This window comes from Salvia splendens, chromosome 21 (assembly GCF_004379255.2).
Source record: "Salvia splendens isolate huo1 chromosome 21, SspV2, whole genome shotgun sequence".
Taxonomy (NCBI): Eukaryota; Viridiplantae; Streptophyta; class Magnoliopsida; order Lamiales; family Lamiaceae; genus Salvia; species Salvia splendens.
In genome coordinates, this window is record NC_056052.1 from 8,832,218 (window position 1) to 8,853,698 (window position 21,481).

The following is a 21,481-nucleotide window of genomic DNA, read 5'->3' on the forward strand; positions in this document are numbered from 1 at the left end:
CAAAAATTCTACAAAAGATGTTCTACTCGTAGACAAGTAAATACACCAATTAAAGTACGAGACATGAAAGAAATTGATAAAACCCAAAGTTAGGAAGGAAGAATGTGTAGAGGGGGAAGGATTGGAGGCTCTGAGACGAAGATTATGAATTAGGTAAAAGGTATTTAGAGGTTGGAAAAAGGTTTATTTATGATAATTTTCGTGGCCTACAAGAAATGAGAGATATTTGGCTTCACAATATAATAATTTCTTTTCTTCCGTGAATTTTCGCCTAAATTCCCGCCAGCTTTGACTGCACTGCGCAACGTTCGTAGAATAGTCATAACTTTCTCTACAGAACTTCGATTGAGACATACGAGATATCCACGTGAAGATATTTCAAAGATGAAGAGAATGGTATGCATTAAGAACTGATTGAAATTCACATTTGCTGGAAAAATCGGCTTGAACTGACGCTGCTGCACTTTGACCTTTTTTTCACCTTTTCTATCTTTTTTTATCATTTATCAACAAATACATGAAAAATACGAAATGTATAACATATGCAATTTAAGAACATAATTTTCATGATTGGAATTTAAAACGAGTCAAATCTAGCCCTTAAAAACATGCAAAATCCTTGTTTGTCAATTTTACACGTAATCCGGTTTTATTCTCATAATCACCTAAATAGATCTGTAGGGATCCGTTTGCTTTTGCATATTTATGTTGTGCAACACTAACATGATTTACATCATATTTTCCTTAAATACTCCTCCAATCCTAGAACGGTACCACGTGTGCGGCACATGTAAGTATGTAACACACTCTTCAAGAAGTAATGTTTCCCTCTTTCGCAAGCTGGAAATCCCTTTATTTGTTTATTGAAGGTCCATAGGTTGGCCAACTTAGGCAATATGGAACACTTAGATCCACCTTCACAATTGCGCCACCCTTCTTCCAACTCTACTTCATGCGCTCACACCAAATCCCGGCCACCAATGCATCTACACATATAAATAAGCCCATTAAACACATAGAAAGTGATCGAAAATACGTAATACAAATCAACCTATCGAAGCCTCAGAGAATTTCAGTGCACATATTTCAAATTCAGAATCAATATTCATGACAGAGTTACAATCTTCAGTCCTAATTTTGGCATTGACAACGATACTTCCAATTCGTACTCATGTTGTGACAATATTAATTCCAACTCTCGTGGAACTAACAAAGACACCAATACCATATGTCATTCCAGACTTCATTTCTCTAAATGCCAGAGTTCGAGCTATGAAGTAGAAAGATAGATCGAACCAAGTAGAAAGGTTCAATGAGATGCCCTAGTTTTTCAAGTTGCGCACGAAATGTGTAAAGATTCAACTACAAAAGTTATATATACTTAACTTGCATGTTAGAGGGCTGAAACAAGACAAGTTATTGAAGAAGTATTTTGGTCGCGACAAGGAATACTATTCATGATTTGAGGACAAATCATTCTGAAGAAATGAGGAACGATGCATACATGGTTAGAATTAATTAGATTAATTTTCTTCCCTTCAATAAATTAGGGTTTCCTAAATTCCTTAAATATTTTGGTATTTATTTGATTTCCTAATTTGTAGAGATATTAGTGTTGGCAACAACATAATGGAGGGTTAAGAATAGGCTTTGGTAGATCGAAAACCTACCTAAAGATGTTAGTGATACCTGAAACCCATGGGTTGCTGAGAATAGCCTGCTAAATTTAGAGGGTTTAGGTTAAAAATTTAAAGCCCGATAAAATTACAATTTGAATAGCCCGCAACTGGGATAAGGTTGGCCTGGTGGGTTGGACCTAGGCATGTACAAACCGAACCGGCCCAGCGGTTAACCAGTGGTTTGGAATAGCCGGTTCATGAACCGGAACGAGAACCGGCACCGGCGGTTCGGCGGTTCAAGCGGGCTGGTTCAGGTTCGGGAATATGACAAACCGTAACCGGCGGTTCAACGGTCCCAACGGGCAAATTCTGGCTAGGGCGTAGGGTTGCAGGCGAGGTATGCAAAAAAACCGACGGTTTCTGACGAAAACCGGCAGTTTCCGACAATTCCGATGCTTTCTCAGGTGGCAGAGCGTAGGTGGCAGTGTATAGGCCTGAAAACCGATCAGAAATCACCGGTTTCCGTCAGAAACCGTGGACAGAACCGCCAGTTTTGGACTGAACCGCCGGTTCATGCGGTAAACCGGTCGAATTTGAAATTTGAAAACTTTTTTTCTTCCAATTTTACTCCTATAAATACCCTACTTCCACCATCATTTTTACTCACCTCATTCTTGTGTTAACAAGGATTTCCTTCTCTCAATCTCAATTTCTCTATTCTCTCCTCATTCTCTCTAATTGCTCAAGTTGTTTACTAGTTACTACTTACTACTATATTTGTTGGTGTGTTCGTAATTTACCATTTATTCAATACTCCATATTCCATATTACTTTCATTTTGCATTATGTCTTCTTCTCGTGGTGGACCGGGTCGTGGTGATCGGGGCAAAGGAATTGCCCAAGATCAAAGTAGTCGTCCCTCAAAATCAAGGCGACCTAGTCGTTGAGAAGTTATGGAAGAGGTTTCCCGAGTGGCGGTTGAACGCATGCAAGTAAGTTCTAAAATATAAAATTATTGGTACAATTCATAATTTCATAAGATTGAGTTTTTTTAATTTTTTTTTGTATTCCTAATTAAAACTTCAACTTATATAATATTTATAGATAGAATAAGATCATAGGATGGTCATGCTACTCGCTGAAATGCATCAAGGTGGGGGAAGGGGCGGTGGTAATTCCCAACAACAAGATGACGAGTACGACGTGTCTATATCGTCGGACTCGGACAACAATGATGATAGATCTCATTCTCATATTCCGTCTAGCACCGGCGGAAATGAGGACATGTCTCCTCCCCCTCCACCCACTAACACTACAAAAGCTTTGAAATTTGATATTTTTGTTAAACACTATAAGAAGGTGCCGGTGGTGAATCCAAGTCCTTATGATCCGCACTCTCAAGAAGAGACATCGGTGTTTCATGCATATTGTAACTACTGTGATAAAGTCTACAAATTTACGAGTGGTGGGGATATGGCACCCTCCGTCGTCATTTGGTGACAAAGCATCTGGTAGAATGTGGCACTACCTCTACCCAAACCCAACTAAACTTCCAACCCGGTGGCTCAGGTTTGTCACGTACGCCTCTTTTTAAATATGATCAACTAAAATTGCTGACGTTACGACTAGATGGGCTGCAAATGAAGCATTTTCCTTTCAATGTTTATGATGACAAAAAATTTGAGGTTACTATGCAAAGTGGTTTGAACGTAGCTATCAAAAGAGTAGGTCGAATGACTGTTCAACGATCTACCGTTAGACAATGTTTGGAGAAAAAAGTTGAATTATCACGTTATTTACTAAACTTGGGACACAAAGTGAACATTTGCTCAGATGTATGGACTGATTGTTTTAACCGGCATTCATACATGGGCATTAAGGTTCACTTTGTGGACAATAGTTGGACTTTGAACAAACGCTTAATTGGTTTTAGAGAATTTGAGACACTACACACTGCACCCGTAATTGCTTCTTTAATTATTCAAGTTTTGAATGAATTTCAATTATGCAATAAGATATTTTCTGTTGGTTTTGATAACGTAACTGCTAACACTGCAAGTATTAATGACTTGATTGCGGCTTGTGCTCCAGTTATTGAAGGTAAGTATTTTCATCAAAGATGCATATGTCATATTTTGAATTTATGTGTATAAGATGCACTTGAATTATGACAAAAGCATGTTAGTCCTATTAGAACTGCAATCCATCAAAAGCCACCTATTGCAAAGCTTGGAAGAAGTATTGTCATCAAAAGAATGTAAGATATATGAATTTTACTATGGATGTGTCTCATAGATGGAATTCGACATATGATTGTCTGAATTCTACTTTGACGCATAAAGATTATTTGTGTGATTTTTTAAGAACCTATCCCGTTCATGATTTATATCTTTCGCATAGTTGTTGGGATCATAGCGTGGCTTTATTTAATTATTCAAATATTTCAAAAATGCAACTGTTGAATTATCGTGTGTTTATTATTGCACTGTTGTTCGTGTTTCAGAGCATTGCATATATATATCACTTGGTTTTAAAACTACGATGAAAATGCTTACTCTTCATCTGAATTGATATGTGTTTTATATTATATGATTGAGAAATTGCTTAAGTATTTCAGTGAGATTCCAACGGTGTTTTTGATTGCAAAGGTCTTGGATCCAAAATGGAAATTAGTCGGTACCTCCAAGATTTTAGATTTTTATTATAACAATTTGAGTTCTATTGATCTTGATCCACTTAAAGCATTGCAATCGGATACCAGTGATGAATTCGGAGTAGACCTCTCAGAAACATTTCAAATAAAACCGGTCAATTATCCAACAAACCTTCGAGTTTAACTTGCATGCTCTCTACACCGAATATGAAACCAAGTATAATAGTGCCCACCAAGTCAGAAGACATCCCCCTCCTCAACAACACAACTTTGGCTTCGCATTTCAAGCCGATTATGATGACCCCGACGCGCAATCCCAATTAGCCGACCTATACAGCTACAGCACTGGCGGAAGGTCCTCGGGTATGGTAAGTGAGTTAGATTTATATTTCGATTCACTCTTTTCCTTTGGTGATGAAGGTCCTACTCCTCCCGCCCAAATCGACGTCCTCAATTGGTGGGGAACACACGAGAAAGATTTTCCCATACTTGCGTCAATGGCCAAGGAGATTTTTTCAGTTTCGGCTTCCACTGTCGCCGTCGAGTCCGCTTTTAGTGTTGGCTCGCGTGTGTTGGATGAATCAAGAAGTAAGCTCTCCGCGAAAAATATGGAAGTCGTGATGTTACTTGATGATTGGGCCAAAGCTGACGTCAGAGAAGAAGAAAATGATTGGGATGATCGTCAGGAGAGATCACAAGAAAAATTCACCGGGGATGAATCGTAGGCCAACCGTCAACCGCCGGCCAAGCCAAATAGGTAAGTAAGGTAAGAGAACTACGTGGGCTTTGATTCCCTAATGCAAATGAGCATTGGGGATACGTCGGCACCTCAACTTAAATTTTAAGTAGAGCTCAAGTCTTTTTTCCTTTATTTCTTTTTTTTCCCATTTGTTTCTACTTTAAAAATATGCAAATATAATTAAATAATTTTATTTGTATATACTCTAGTCGGTGAAATAGAATTTCTCTATAAGTCTAAATCCGGGAAACTTTTGGCAATTCTACTATAATTGTTGATTGTTAGACTAAACTCAACATTTAAAGTTGAATTGCTAAAGGTGTCATCAATTTAGTTATGTAGAAAGATCTCCTTCGCCGACTAAGAGTATATACTTATAAATTTATTGTTCAGAACTTCTAAGTCTTTTTTGTAATTTGTATTTAGCTTCGTTGTTGACTAGTAGTCTCGTTGTATTTAAATTTTTGTTTAAGACTTCAAGACAAATTGGTAATGAGTATATGGCAAGACAAATTGGTATTCCGCCTCCAGGTAGCTTGAGTGCACCGCCACCGCCTTCAGGAGATGATTCGCCGGCGGAGTAGTTTTTTTAATTTCTATAAAATTGTATTTTAAATTATGTTTTTTTAATTTATTTTGCCACGAATTTAATTATGTATTTTTTTAGGATTTTAAGTTGTATTTTTATTTTATTTAATGAAGTATTTTTTTTATTAATTGAATTTGTTGGAAAAAAAATAAAAAATGAAATTAAATAAATAGTAAGTTAAGAGATGGTTAATAGACAGATAAGAGATGGAGGGTTGCAGATTCTGTCTTTTAGTTAAGAGATGGAGGGAAAAGTACAGTGTTGCGAATGGCCTAATGACCGAAACAAAGCAACGACATAAATCAAGTTCAAACACAAAGTCATCGACCGTCCTCTCTCGTATCAAAAGCTTCTTCATCTCTCTCCATCTCCAAGTGCAAACTGATACAGGCAGAAATTTCGATTACGTTCAAAAATTCCTTTCATCCTTAAACCTCGCTTAAAAATCTCATCTTGGAAAAAGGGCTTCAACCCAAAATCACGTATATGGGCGGCGAAGGAGAAGGCCCGCCGCCGCTGTACCAACCGAAAGACGACCACTGGACTCACTTTGACAACTCCGTGAATGCAGTATCTTTCGGCTTCATCGCCACCGCCATTCTCGTCTCCATGTTTCTTCTCATGGCCATTTTCGAGAAATTCCTCCGAACCACCTCGCCGGAGCGCCGCCGCCGCTCCGTTATTGAAGCCCAGAATCATGTTGCTGCTTTCAGTGCTAAGCTCGGCTACTACCCATCTCACAAAGTGAGTAACTATTCATTTATTGTCTCTTCAAATTATTTACATACTACTTTAATTGCTTGCACTATTAATTACTCCATCCGTCCACTATTTAAATAGTCATTTTGACTCGGCACGAGTTTTAAGAAATTACTTAATTTGGTAAAGAAAAGTAAAAGGAGAAAGTAAATGGAATGTGAGACACGTTTTTATACTCCCTCTGTCCTAAGAAAGATTACCTATTCATTGGGCGGTATGGGAATCTATGCAACTTTGTTTTGTGTGTTAAGTGGAGAGAATAAATCAGAGAAAGAGAATAAAGTAGAGATAAAAATGTTTCCATTTTTAGTAATTAGTCATCTTGTTTGGAATAAATCAAAAATGAAAGTGGATCATTTTAAGTGGCACGGAGAGAGTATTAGTTTTATAATAGATTGTGAGTGTAAAAAGTTTGTGTAATGTGGCTCACTATATCAAAAGTGGTAAAAATAAATGGTTCTTTTATTCGTGGACAATCCAAAATGGCAAAATAGTTCTTTAAATAGTGAATAGAGAGTACTAATTAGATAAAATAATTAGGAAATTTTATTCTTTAACTATAAACAATTTTAATGTTGTACTTGAGAATTCATCTTATTGCACCACATAAGAGGGAATCTGAACCTATAAAGATCCCAAATCTTACTAAGAAGCTACACAAGTACTAACATTGTTGAAAGATTAAATCCTGCAGCATAAATATGGGGCATATGCAGACAAGTAATTAAACAATGGAACTTTGTGTTTTAATTGTTGTTTTCCATGTCATAAAGCTCACATTTTCTCAGAATAAAAATTAATTTCATGTGCTTGACCATGTGATTCTAGTACAGTGAGGAGTCCTCTTTGTATATGTTAGCTTATAAAATGGCCCCCCCCAATCTGCAAGTTTGGTGGTTTATTGGTCCCTACCCGCCTTTATAGTTCTTGAATGGGGATAAGGCTCGCGTTGTCGTACGTGACCTCTCTATTCCTCGATCGCTTACTCATTTATGATAACGATCGTCGATCGCCCCCTCCTTGTTCCGGGGACAAGCTACCATGGCTTTAAATTCAATTGTTTCTTGCTATGGAGACTTTGTTTAATCTTATTTGGACTTTGTTTGTTGTATAATAATGGGAGAATGATATAGACAGAGAGACAGTCTTAGTTGTATGTGTTTGCTAAATGATGGTTGTTGAGATAAGGATAACACTTTGCTTTTGTTTATGTTGGCTTATCCTAAAATATTTATAGCTAGTGTCTTAGGATTATAGAACATCTTGGACTAATTGATTCCTCAATTTGGTGTGATTTTCTTCCTCACACATCATTTTGTACTTGCAATCTTGTTATATATTTGCGTGTATTGATATAATTTCTTGGGAATTTGGAACTAAATTGCAATAGTAATCATGTAAATGCATAGATAGTTTGAACTTTGAGGTCTATTTGATTATGTTGGTAACAACCTTAATATTTTAGTGAATGGTGTACAATTATTTTCTTAGGCCACGGAGGTTTCTGTGGTGATGCCGGGTGAGAAAGTGCCGACCTTCATCGCTCAGCCAGCTCCGGCTCCTTGCCCTCCGGAGCGTGGTTCGTGGCCTCTGCATAATCCCGATGTGCCCATCCCCGACTAGGTAAAATGTCAAGACTTGTTGAGAGGCCTAATTTCTTTAAAAAAAAATTTGCCTATGGTGTCACGGAGAGAAATGGCTTTTGTTTGTGTGTGTGTTTTTTGAGATGTTTTTTACATGTATTTGGTAAATAAATAGAAGCATTTAGAAATTGGAAGATGACATGTATATGAACCATCGTACTTATGCATATATAAACAATGTATTATTATTCATTTTTGGCATTTCTTTTCAAGTGTTTTTCATATAAAGCAACCTACTTAGCAGTATAGTTTATTCTTCTTTCATTAGTCTAGCTATAAATGAGTATTTAGAGTCGAACTTCATTCCTTTAGATCTATTTTCACTGTAAAACTAGTTGATGTTTGGAATTTTGTTTTCAGAGGATCACAATTCATTAGCCGTGTTTAGATTTCAGTTCAGATATTTGCTTAAATTGAACCAAATTGAATTGAATTTATATTTTTGATGTGATGACTGATGACCTGGTCTTTTGAATGCTTTAATAATTATAAAAAAAGGGATTACGATAATGTGACGAACTTTTGGATAAGCAAAAATAGTTAGAGAGGGAATCAAATGACGCGTTGATCGGCTCCCCAATTGGACCCCCATTGCGGCGGAGGAGCCGATAATCGGCCAACACAACCCCTACCCCCCAAATGGTTGTTGTATCGGCCAAAACCGATCGATAGGGCGTTTGACCGGCCCTCCATTGTGTAGATAGGGCCAATCATAGTATTTTTTCTATAATTTATTTGTCGTGAATTTATTCGTGTTCACCATTTTATCGCATTTTAGTTGAGTGAAATAATTAAAATTGAAATATACAAATATTAATGATGTGAAATAAAATGGAAAGTGAGATAGGCCTTTGATAGGCGCTTCCATTGCAAGGAGATAGGCCCTTAAGAAAATGTGGAATAAAATGATGATATGGAAATAAAAAAAAAAAAAAAAAGAAGGGCCTTCTAGTGAATGCTCCTATAACAAAATAATGCTCTATCTGTCTCATGTTACTTTCACTTTTTTTGTTTTAGATTGTTCCAAACGATTTGCACTATTTCTATTTAAGAAATAAAGTATTTAATGGAGTAGATTATAGTTAATTAAGTGTTCTTTTATTAATTGATTTCTCATTAAACTTAAAATACTAGTTTATTTATATTGAAAAATCAATCTCAAATTTACGACTTAAAAAGAAAAATGCTAATAACATGGGACGAAAGGAGTAATTCCAACTGGGAAAATATAATATACTGGTAAATACGTTTGAAGGTTCAATATAATTTGATATTCAAGAAAAATAAATTTCTAATCTAAGGTGCTGTTTGGTTTCCTAGATAAAATAATGCCAAGATATAATCTTGGATTGAGTTGTGATATTATTTTAGTCATATGTGGTTAGCTATGACTAATTATCTCATGATTATCCATCTAGGATTGAGTTGATGAACTAAATCTCATGAACCAAACACACTACTAATTTAATCCGGGATACAATGTTGCAAACCGAATACCCCTAATAGTACAAATCAATAGTAGTCGTGCGGGTCTCAACCGGGAAAAAAGTTCAAGGGCAATGCATGTGATCCAAGAAAATTTGTCTAAGTCTTCAAGTACCATCAAGTTCAACATCACAACATCCATTAAAAACAAAAACTAATGCTTCCTTCGTGTTTGTCCGTGAAACATTATCCCATTTTTCATTTTTAGATTTCCATGATTTAAAATCTCATTTACTTTTTTTCATTTTAGATAGGGGATCTATCATTCACCTAACTCGTTATACTTATATTCTATTATAAAATCAATATATAAAACTAGGGTTCTATTTCTATTAATTTATTTTCAAAGGCACATCTTATCCTTCAAAAACAAATAAAACAAAAAGATTTACAAAAGACAAAACTTCATCATAGTTTTTTCTTAAAAGAGAAGTACTAGAATTAATGCATAATTGGTAAAGTAAGAGATATGAGGAGAATGGTAGTTAAAATAATGTTAGTGGATAGTAAGACAGTATTATTATTAGTGTTTAATGGTAGGACCTAGTGGTATAAGTTATAAATAAATTGATGTATATGGGTAATGAGTTTGGGAGAACTTAAATGGGATAATTTAATGGAACATGCGAAAAAAGAAAGTGTGCTTATTTTTTGGGACGGAGGGAATATTTCAAAATCCAAATTGATCAAACTGTAATTATATATTACTCCATCAAATAAGGAATACATATATACTCCTTCCGTCCCATGTTACTTGCACTATTCCATTTCGTCTCGTCACAAACTACTTACATTATTTATAGTTTAAGTTAGAATTAATGTATTTAATTAATATGTTAGATTACGTTAAGAGCTCATTTATTAAGTGATGTCTCATTACATTTAAAATTCTAATTTAATTACACTAAAAATTAATCCTAAATTTACAATTTAAAATGAAAAGTACGAGTAACATAGGACGAAGGGAGTATATATTTCTCCGAACTTAACTTTTTTAGCCTATCTCTAACTTTCATATATAAACTTCAAAGGAAAACAAGGAGATTGTAGATTTTTGTAGGCCAAGTCCTCTTGAAATTCGCCTTTAGGATTGGTAAACATGCATGCATGAAAGGATACGCAACCTGATCAAGAAGACTCTTAGATTATTCACGTGTCATTGAACATTTAATCCAAGCGTTCAAAACCTTAACTACTAGCTATTAACTAGCATAGGGAAGTAAGGATCGAATCCACAGAGATGAATGAATTGTAAAAACATGTGGAAGGACATTTTGGAAGAGGTTTGGCAGCTGCCTCGGATCAAGAGTGGGTTAAGAATTAAACTACATATGTTTCGACTGAAAACATGAGACTAAGAGCATCCGCAATGGCGGCAAGCCCACCGGCTAGCCGATCCCTGGCGCTCGCCGGTCCGCTCGCTGAACCATTGCAGCCGGCGAGCGCCAAATCGGTGAGAAAAACGGCGAGCGCACGCCGATTCCTCGCGCTGGCCGATCGGCTGGCCGCCATTGCAGGCTCCCGATTGGCGAGTGGATTTTTTTCTAATTTAATTTTCAAAACACTATATATACGCGACTTGCACGTCATTTTCATTTGCACCACTTGTTATAACGAGTATTCTCTCTATCTTAATTTCTGTACAAGAGCAACAACGCGGAATGGAGCACAACAACGAGCCTACTTCAGGGACGAGCGAGTCTCAAACCCCACGGTACCCGTGGGAGGTGGATGGGGTCCGATGGCCGGGTACTACAACATGTACCCTTGGCAGCAGATGATGTCCGAGAGTGGTGTGCCGGGATGGCGGGGGATGCCGGGGGGCCGGCGATGCCGGGCGGGCAGGGGGTACCGGGGATGCAACCCGGGATGCAGATGATGCCGGGGGTGGGCACTCGGGATGCAGATGATGCCGGGGTACCCGGGGATGCAGGGGACGTCGACGTCGGGGGGGACAACGTCTATCGCCTCAGTTTTGATTTGTTACTGCTTCTTCGCACACATCGACCCCAGCGGAGACACAGTTCACTGGCATTGAGACCTTCTCCTTACAGGAGTTGAGAATAGATCTCGGGGATGCGGCCACTCCCGTTCAAACGGGGGGAGTAGGGCGGGGTCGGGGCGCGCCCAAGAAGAAGAAGGGGAAGAGGGTGGTCGGCGAGTCGTCGCAGCTGGCTGGTGACGACAGCCCGGCACGGAGGAAATGGACGGACGCCGAGAACGTCGCGCTATCCAAGGCGTGGGTGAGTGTTTGCGATGATCCTCTTACCTCGAACAATCAGAGGATCGTCAACTCGTGCGCTAAAATAGCAGCAGCCTACAAGGCATTTTGCCCAGAGGGGTGGCCACGCAGCGGGGAGGAGTGCCGGAAGGCGTGGGACCGAATCAGGGCTGGGGTCTCCCGATTTTTGGGCTTGTACACCAACGCCCTCCGCATGCAGTCCAGTGGCCAAGCTGACGAGGACTGCAGGAGGATGGCGGAGAAAGAGTTCCCCGTGCCCGGGCTTTACAAGGAGTTCACCTACTGGAACTGCTACGAGGTGCTGATGGACTCCGAGAAGTTTCGGGCAGGTGTCGACGCTGGCTGGCCGAAGAAGCAGCGCCTGAAATATACCGGTGATTACAGCGGCGGTTCCCACGACCTCCCCGAGGATGCACAGGAGTTCCCGTCCCCTCCCGCGTTTGCTCGCCGCACTCGCCTGATTGGTCAAAGGCGGGCGCAACGGGCTCACCAGGTCTCCCAGGAGGTCCAGTCGGCATCCCCCCTGTTGGCCAGTCGACAGCCGACCTCGCCTTCTTCGCGCGTCAACAAATGCGCTCTCAAATGCGCTCTCAAATGCGCTATCCAGTCAACATGTACCCTTCGCGAGGAGAAGAGTTTTCTCCATGCGATGCTCGTGAGTATGAGGGCCGATTTAACCTCTGCCGCGGCACAGGTGGGGCCTCAGACGCGGGCTCAGATGCCGCAGATTTGGGGGTCCTGGATAGCGGCGACAACGGCGACGTCGACGAGGAGTGAGGCGGAGGCGGGGGGCTCGTGTGTGGAGGAGGATTTTTTTTATTTATGTAATTTTTTTAAAAATTAATGTATTTTTTTTAATTAATGTACTTTTTTAAATTTTAATATTATTATTGAGTTTTCACGTATCTGTGTCGAAAATTTAATTCCGTATTTTGTGTGATTGTTAATTATTTGTTTTATAATTTTGTTTATTGTGGCTAGACTATGGGTGGGCTATTGCTTGTCCAGTTGCTTGTCCTGATGATGTGACAGGAGGAGTTTTTAGGGCTGCTGATGTGGCAGGAGAAGTTTGTGACTAGGCTATGGCTGGACTATTGCTTGTCCAGTTGTTTGTCATGATGATGTGGCAGGAGGAGTTTTTAGGGCTGTTGATGCGGCAGAAGGAGTTTGTGGTTAGGCTATGACAAAGCTATTGCTTGTCCAAAACAATGGTGCATGCTCTAAACTAATCAGTTGGCCAAAAGGGAGACACGAGATATAGATTTGCTAAATACCAGTAAGAAAAACAAGACTCTGGACTGGTCAGTTAGACTGGGATAATGCATGATACTTAAATGAAGTGGGAGACACAAAAACAATTTACCTTACACACAAAAGTACTAAAATCAAACAAGATCAGGCGAGAACAAGCTGGAAAAATAACTTTGGACCACATTTCCCTAAATAGCTTAAAGGACTAAAAAGCTTAAAACATGCATTATACATTAAGCATAAATTAATTTCAGATATGATTCTCTAACTGTCCTACTTCTTCTTCTTCTTCAAGTAACCACTAAAAATAAGAATGTAAGCGCCATGGATGAACATAAAAAGATAATAGAGCTTACTTCTATTAAACTGATAAGACTCGAAAATGGAACACCCTCTAACAGATCTACTCAAATTGACCAACTACCATGGCGACTGGAACAAGAATGAACCACCCTAACATACATCCAACGTGAAATAACTCTAGATCTAACGGTTTAAACAACTGACAATTGTGAAAAGCATATAACAAACAGAAGTAAAACGACACATCTCGAAACAAACATAAACTTCCAACCAAGTAGCAATAAAATAACAGAAATTCAAAGCATTAGAATAATCTAGCACTTAAACTACTTGGGAAATGCAAATAAACATGTAAAATTGAAACAGAAACAGAAAGATTGTATCTTTGCTCCTAAGAGCGGTGGAACATGATAACTAAGATGGAACACTGAGGTGAACCGGCAATAGAGAGAACCCTTCCTCCGAGCTAGGAGGCAGAGAGCATTTCAAGAGTGAAATCAGAACCGAGAGTGTAGACCGTGAATCTTCGATGTTGATTCCCCTTTTATAGGACGACTCTGAAAATGCCCAAATTCATCCCAGCGGAAAAGACGGACTTCCCAATCAAGATTCTATCCCTTATTATCGAGCTGAAAATACTATATGTTGAATATTTGGTGATGGACTTTCTTTTGGGCCGTCTATTTCTTTAGCCCAGGTGATGCTAATTTGGGCTTGGCCCAAAACTAAACCCTAACACTTTAGATTTCAGCCACGTGTACTCCCACCCGGATTAAGGCTCTCAGCCATTGGATTGAGGTGTGTGCTAGTTATGTGAGATGTGTGTCTCTTGCTATTCAGATATTCACTCATTCTCTCTTTCTCTCGAACGCTCTCTCTCTCAGAAGCTCTATCTCTCTCTCTCTGCTTTCTTCTCCGGCGATACTCCGGCGGTTTCTTTGTGATCTCTCACTGTTAAGAGTGTAGCAGATCTGGCTACAGTGCTAGAGAAGGCAACCACTTCGGTTGCTGATGTGTTGGTGAAAACTAGGGTTTGTGTGTGAGTGTTTCTGTGTGAGTTTGTTCTCGGAGGTTTTAGCTCTGGTGTTGAGGAGTCTGTTGACGCTGGAATCTGGAGTGTGAGGTTAATCACTGGTAGATTCAGTTGTGCTCCCTTGGATCTGTTTTCTGGAGAATAAACTTGTTCTATCGGCGGGTGGCTGAGCCGAAGTCTTGTTCTCTTCTGTGTTTTCTGCTTATTCTTGATTTACTTGGATAACTGTTTAAGATCCGAGAGGATCTATCTTTTGTGTTACTAACTCGTTTATTGAGTGTGCAGGCAGTGGAATCGCAAGAGATTAAAGAGGATCTTAATCTTGTTGTAATAGCTAGATTGTAATCTTGTATTCAAGTTTTGTAAGCCTTGAATTGTATAAATCAGTCGCGTGGTTAGAGTTTGACTGAGCTCTCTTAATGAAGAATAAAGAGGTCTTGGTAATTAGTGAATCCGACCCTAGTCTGATCCCTACACTATATTTCCTCCCCTTGCTACAAATACATTACTCCCTCCGTCCCATGGAAATCGGCTTGGGGATGACATGGGTTTTAATGCGTAATTGATAAAGTAAGAGATGAAGAGAAAAAGTGGTTGAAATAATGCAGTGGATTGTGAGATTCATAAATGATAAAGTAAAAAAGGAGAAAAAAGGTTTACATAAATGGATATAGACTATCTCTTTGGGGCGGACAAAGAAATAAATTCGGCTTATTTCTATGGTACGGAGGGAGCATTGATTAATACTACATTCATCTCACAATAGGAGTCACATTTGGTGTGGATACGGATTTTATGAAATGTAAAGAATAGTGAGTTGGAAAAGTTAGTGGAATATGAAGTTCACTTTTTTATATCGATTTTATAATAAAATGTGAGTGAAGTGAGTTAGTAGAATGTGTGACCTACTTATCTTTTATGGTAAAAGTGAAATAAGACTCTTATTATGGGATGGACCATTGGTAAAATGTAACTTTTATTGTGGTACTTTAACACAAAAACAATGAAGTGGTCTAGTGGAAATGTATTACTCTAAATGCATGAATTTATTTGTTCAATTCCCACTTTTATCATTTTATTTTAAGTTATTTTATTTTGTTTATTCATAATATATATAATTTATGTACTAAAATAAATACTTAATGCACTCTTCGTCCCTGAAAAGTATAAACATTTGGTTCAGCACGAGTTTTAATGTATACTTGTAAAATGAGAGAGAGACAAAGAGTATTGTAAGTAATGTTAGTGAAGAGTGTGCTCCGCATTATTAGTAGTGTAGTGTAGTCTAATGATATAAGTTGTAAATATAATAATATGTAGGAATATGTGTTGTTTAACTATTCCAAAATTAGAAAATGCATATTTTTTAGGGATGGACTAATAAAAAAATAGTTCATATTTTTCAGGATCCGATGGAGTATTTTTTTAGGAGAACTGAACTTTAACTAAATCACTTCTATTTATATTTTTTTATGGATCTCATATATTATCTAAATAAAAGTCTTGTCAAACTTCTACCCAATTTGCTAATTTTAGTTTTATTGTTCTTCTAATAATGAGTGATTTTCCCAATTCCTTACGTGACTTTTTTTCATTTTGAAATAATATAATTTATACTTAATCTCTAGACTAATGGTGTTATTCTTCTTTATTTTATTTAATGTAATTCATAACACATCTTATTATGTACTACGTACGAAAATAAACTCTTAATATATTTTATAAGAATTAAATATTTACTAGTACTACATTACTTCTATTCATACTTTTATTTTTTACGGATCTTGTATATTAGGTAATAGTAAAATATTATCAAACTTCCATGTAATATATTAATTTTAATTTTATTATTCTTTTAATAATAATGAGTGATTTTCATTATTCTTTTTAATTTTTACTAGTATTTTTTAATGTTTCATATAATTGTATCCTAATTTTACTTTATTCAGTCACATTTGATCCTATTTCTTCCAATCTAACAAGATTTCTATTCTACAGTACATTATTTGTGATAACTAATTATTTTTTTATGTGAAACTTTAGAATAATAATCATTCTAGACTTAATATTTAATAGCAAACTAATGTTAATCCGATTCAATACAAAATTATCAAAAAATCAGGAGCCAATTGGTCTGACGAGTTATCCCGAAATTAGAAATTATTATCGAAATGACTTGCAATCGAACAATCTCATAACCCGAACGAGTTGGTCTGATTGACATGCCCAATAGTAATTTACCCCCCTATCATTCTCGACTATGGATCCGCCACTAACATCAATCACATGAATCTTGCAACAATGTTAAAATGGTATCACGAAACCCATCTAAATTGATTAGTAAAAAAATCATAGAATTTAATTACTACTACTATTTATCTTATAATATATTTTTATGTAATATATAAGATGTATATATTATTAAAAAGTAATACTCTCTCCGTCTCAAGATAAGTGAAGCATTTCTTTTGTGTATGAGATTTAAGGAATTGATATTTAAAGAGTTAAAGTAGAAAAAATAAAGTATAAGAGAGGAAAAAGTAGAGAAGTAAAAAGAGAATAAAGTTAGTGGAGAATAATGTAAGAAAGAGGATTTTTTTTGCTAAAAAGTGAAATGACTCATTTATAGTGGGACATCCCAAAAAAGAATACGACTTGCTTATCTTGGGACGGATGGAGTATTTTTTATGGAGTCCAAACTCATGATGAATGATTGTACAGTATACCCTTCAGATAAATATAGTGAGTCCAATGATGAAAATATATCGCACTAATATTTGTTTTCATGTGTTCACTCTTAGATATGACGATCAATAGGGAACAACTATCATCTATCTTCTAGTAAAAATTATACGGTATAATTTAAATTTCAATATTTAAATATTATTAATTTAAAATTTTAGCACCAGCTTATATATATACTTCCTCTATCCTATAAAAATATGAGCAATGAGTATAACATAAGAATTAAGATAAAATTGGTAAAATAAGATAGAAGAGGATAATGGTATGGTAAAGTAAGAGAGAAGATGAAAATAATAGTTAAATTAGTGTTAGTGGATAGTAGAACCTACATTATTAAATTAATATAACTTTCCAAAAATGGAATGTGCATATTTTTGTGGGATGAACGAAAATGAAAAATGCACATATTTTTATATTTTTATGGGGGAAAGGAGTATTATTAATAGTTGTGAAGTTATTTTCTGGCTTATCTCTATCCGCATTCGGTAGGCTGAATTTTATCAGATAGTAATTGATCGTTTTTTGTTTATTTAATTTCGAAGTAACTTTTGTTGGTCGCATTTCTTGAATAAATCAAAAACTACATCAATGAAATAATGTCAATCTCCTATGGTAATATCGTACGTTCTCTTTATACTCCATCTGTCTACCATTAAATATCTCATTTTTTTCACCCGTTTACCAATAAATGTCTCATTTCACTTTTACTATATTTGATAAGTGGATCTTATATTCCACTAACTCATTCTACTCACATTTTATTATAAAACCAATATATAAAAGTAGGTCACACATTCCACTAACTTTTTTACCAACTTTTCTACATAAAGTCAAACAATCTCTTAAGATACGAGTCGATCAAATATGGAATATTTAATCACGGACGGATAGAGTATTCGGCTTGACGAAAATACGTTGCTAAAGCTAGTAAATGGAACCTGGACCCTTATCTATAAAATGACAGTACTATAGTACTATTTGGATTTTTAGTGAGGATTTAGTGAGTTCTCAAGAATTACACTTTATTTAATTTAAGCACCACAACTATTTTATTTCCAAATAGAATTTATTCAGTGGCCATATCGTATTAGATCTACTTAAAGAATCTTAAGCTTCATGCAAGTAGAATTTTATAAATTTATATTTTCAACAAATATAGTAGTAAATAAAACCGTGATGAACTGGCATACATTATCGAGTATTTACTATCTAGCTAGTGAGACTCTTACTGTGGTGTGTATACTTTCAAAGTTTATTAAAGTTGATTGATGAACATTAATGGGTCGATAAATCAAATAACATGGATTCAATTAATTACACATCAATGACATTAATATACCTACGGTCCCAACCTACATAATTTTGTACTAAAATATACTCCTATATGTAACCATCTTAATGCATGTATGAAGCTGTAAAAGTAAAACTAACTTATTTCATACTAATAATTTAAATAATAGAGGTTGTTAAATCTAAATTGGTAAACCAAAAATTTATTGCTTACTCATTCTACATCATACTAAAAAAAACCTCGCTCCCTAGCAACGAGAGTGCTTGCAAATTTTCGACAACATTTCGAGCAACAATAAAATCCGAGCACAACTATAAATATGAGCACCACTAAAATGCTTAGAAACAGTTTTAGCGTGGATATTTATTGATGAATAAATAATAATCACTTAATCCCTACTTTAACAGCCAATAAACATTAGTATTTATTAATACTCCTATAAAATGAGTGAAAACATATGAATGAGTCAACAAATCAAGCAAACGCAAAATCAATTTTCACTCATCATTGCACACAAGTATCAATACATCTACTGATGGTTGATTACAAACCTATCTCACATCGGGGTGTTTGAGGAAAGTTACAAGATGTATATAATCAGGGACGGAACCGAAAAACTTAAGTAGCCGGGGCTAATTTTTTTAAATAATAAAAAAAAATACATAAAAATATAATTCAGTTTGTTATTTGTTTGGTTTGTAAAAATATCAAATCACATAAAAAAAGTAGAACTAAGTTTAAAAAATTAATATTTTTATTGAAATTAAAAAACATGTTATCATAATAAAGAAAAATTATTACCAATGATGCTACACATAAAATCAATATACCCTCCTTCTAATACACGTATAGAAGTTCATTGGATAAGAATTTTTGTAAAAGATTAGTTTTTACTTATTTATTTCAACTAGTTTTGATACTCCGTATAAAATTATTAATTACATGCTAGTACTAAAATTTAAATCTAATTTAACCCTTTTAATACAACAATCTCTCAAAAACAAATTACAAGGCCAATATTTTGAAGTTAAATAATTAATGCTAAGGCCCACCACTTAAAGTCTTCTTCTCCAATGCTTTATCTCTCTATTTCTGAAAATCTCACATAGCAGTCGAGAAAACATATGGGCGAATAGCGGACAACAGCGTGGGGTTACTGAGTCCCAAGCCCCCGCTGGAGCGGCGGCTTGGCCTGAGCTAGGTCCGTCCCTGTATATAATTCATTTTCAACCCCAATTAATTTCAGGCCTTTTGGGGATGACCCAAAAATAAATCCATGCGGACTTGACTTAAAGTGGACAATATCGAACTGATATTGCAGTCGACGATCCGAACAACGACAATGTTACATGTTTTATTTATTAATTTTACATAAAATAGAAATTGAATTAAATCCATTACAAATAAGATTTATTACATGGTCAGACAGTAGATCGTGGAATAAAAGAAGGGGGGATTAAAAGTAGTAAATACGAGGAAATGAAACATAGGAATCTAAATCTTTCCCTCCAAAGTTTTATCTTGTTAACAGTTATTACCGCAGAACCGGAAAGTAAAAGGTCCGCCGACTATATTTATTATGCCAAAGATACCCCTGATCCGCCGCCGAAATTACACAAGAAATGCTATAGAAAAATGAAACACTCCAAGGACACAAGCGAACTTTCCAGCAACTCAATATTTGTCGGTGGCATTCTCTCCTCCTTCCTGTCGCCCGACCCGTAATCCACCCTACCCGGATGACAACCCGTTTTCACAGGCGATCTGCTCGTATCGAGACCCGTTTTGGATGACCCGGAATCTGACCTCGATCTCCCCCGACCCGGTTTGGCATCGGACTTCCGCGCTGGAGATACCTCCGCCGCCTTCTCTCTCTTCAATCTGGCGCCGTTGAAAGCATTTTTGTTTTGGTGGGGCATTGTTTCTCTGTAATGAAATGTTGGAATGGGGTGTAATGGAGTCTCGGAGAGGACTTCTTTGACTGTTTCTTCGTAAACGGGCGGAGGGGATTTGCTGCCGCCGTCGGGATGGGAGTTTGTGCCGAGGCAGCTGCCCATGGTGGGAGTGGTTGAAAAGAAGAGGAGGGTGTGATGGCTTTATTTATTTGAAGGAGCTCAGCTCTGCTTGGTGGCTTTGGCAGTTGGGAGGAGAGACAAATTCATAAAGTTAAAATAAAGACATTGCATCCTATTTTTTGTAACGTTTAGCATGAAACGATCCCTTAACCTTAATCACTGTCCACCACATATGATTAACTATCCTATCTAATATTCCATCAATCCCATCTAAAATGATACACTATGTCCAAATTCAATCATTTATTCTCTTTTTAATTGAAATATTCTATTTTTTTTATCCCTTTATTAAATTATTACTCATAAAAATCTTAGCACCGATTATAAAATGTGTCATTTTAGCTAGAATGCATGAGATTACTATCTTAACTATAAGATGAGGCTGCCCGGAGAGAAGGGGTAGACCGGTAGAGTAAAAAAAAAGGAACTCTTTTATGCCTCAAGGGTAATAATGGAAATGGATGACATCAAATGACATTTTTTGAAATTTAGAGACATTTGGCAAAAAATTTCCTATTTCAAGAACATAAAAGATGTAAAGTGCATTTTTACTGAAACTAAAATTGAAGTTCACATTTATTAACTTTGCATTAAAACTTGTGTCATTTACAATTAAAATTATTTTTGTGGACGAATGTACTGCATAATGTAGATGCACTCTCCGGTGTACGCAGTCACAGAGCCGAGCTCTGAGCAATTACTACTGATTGTCTGACCATTTATTATTATTATTATTATTATTATTATTATTATTATTATTATTATTATTATTATTATTATTATGCATTTTGTAGTATTTTTTACACTTTAAGCAAGCATATATATAAATTTGTCTCCAAAATTGTTCATAAGTATAAAGTGTAAAATCGTATATCTATTTACACCATACTACTACTACTACTACTTCTAAATTGATGAAGGGTAGCTAAACTTAATTTGGATTGATATATTTTAATTCAAACGCGTGCATACAAGTTTTTCGCATTTATAGTAGTATCTACTTTAATATTGGTGTGATTCAAACTTTCTTGCTTTTTCTTCAACATATTAATAA

The 21,481-nt window shown here is 36.4% G+C and overlaps 1 protein-coding gene across 1 annotated transcript; it reads left to right on the forward strand.

Moving 5' to 3' along the window:
- The first annotated feature begins 5,930 nt into the window (after positions 1-5,930).
- On the forward strand, positions 5,931-8,194 carry LOC121783980. Its single transcript, XM_042182161.1, has 2 exons — positions 5,931-6,344; positions 7,851-8,194. Exons 1-2 carry the CDS (start codon positions 6,087-6,089, stop codon positions 7,980-7,982), a joined length of 390 nt encoding a protein of 129 aa, XP_042038095.1. The 5' UTR covers positions 5,931-6,086; the 3' UTR covers positions 7,983-8,194.
- The last annotated feature ends 13,287 nt before the right edge of the window (positions 8,195-21,481 follow it).

Bases quoted from the DNA above. Each gene is read 5' to 3' on its own strand.
- LOC121783980 (XM_042182161.1), top strand. From the start codon at position 6,087: ATGGGCGGCGAAGGAGAAGGCCCGCCGCCGCTGTACCAACCGAAAGAC. The intron at 6,345-7,850 runs GTGAGTAACTAT...TTATTTTCTTAG, and splicing joins GCTACTACCCATCTCACAAA to GCCACGGAGGTTTCTGTGGT.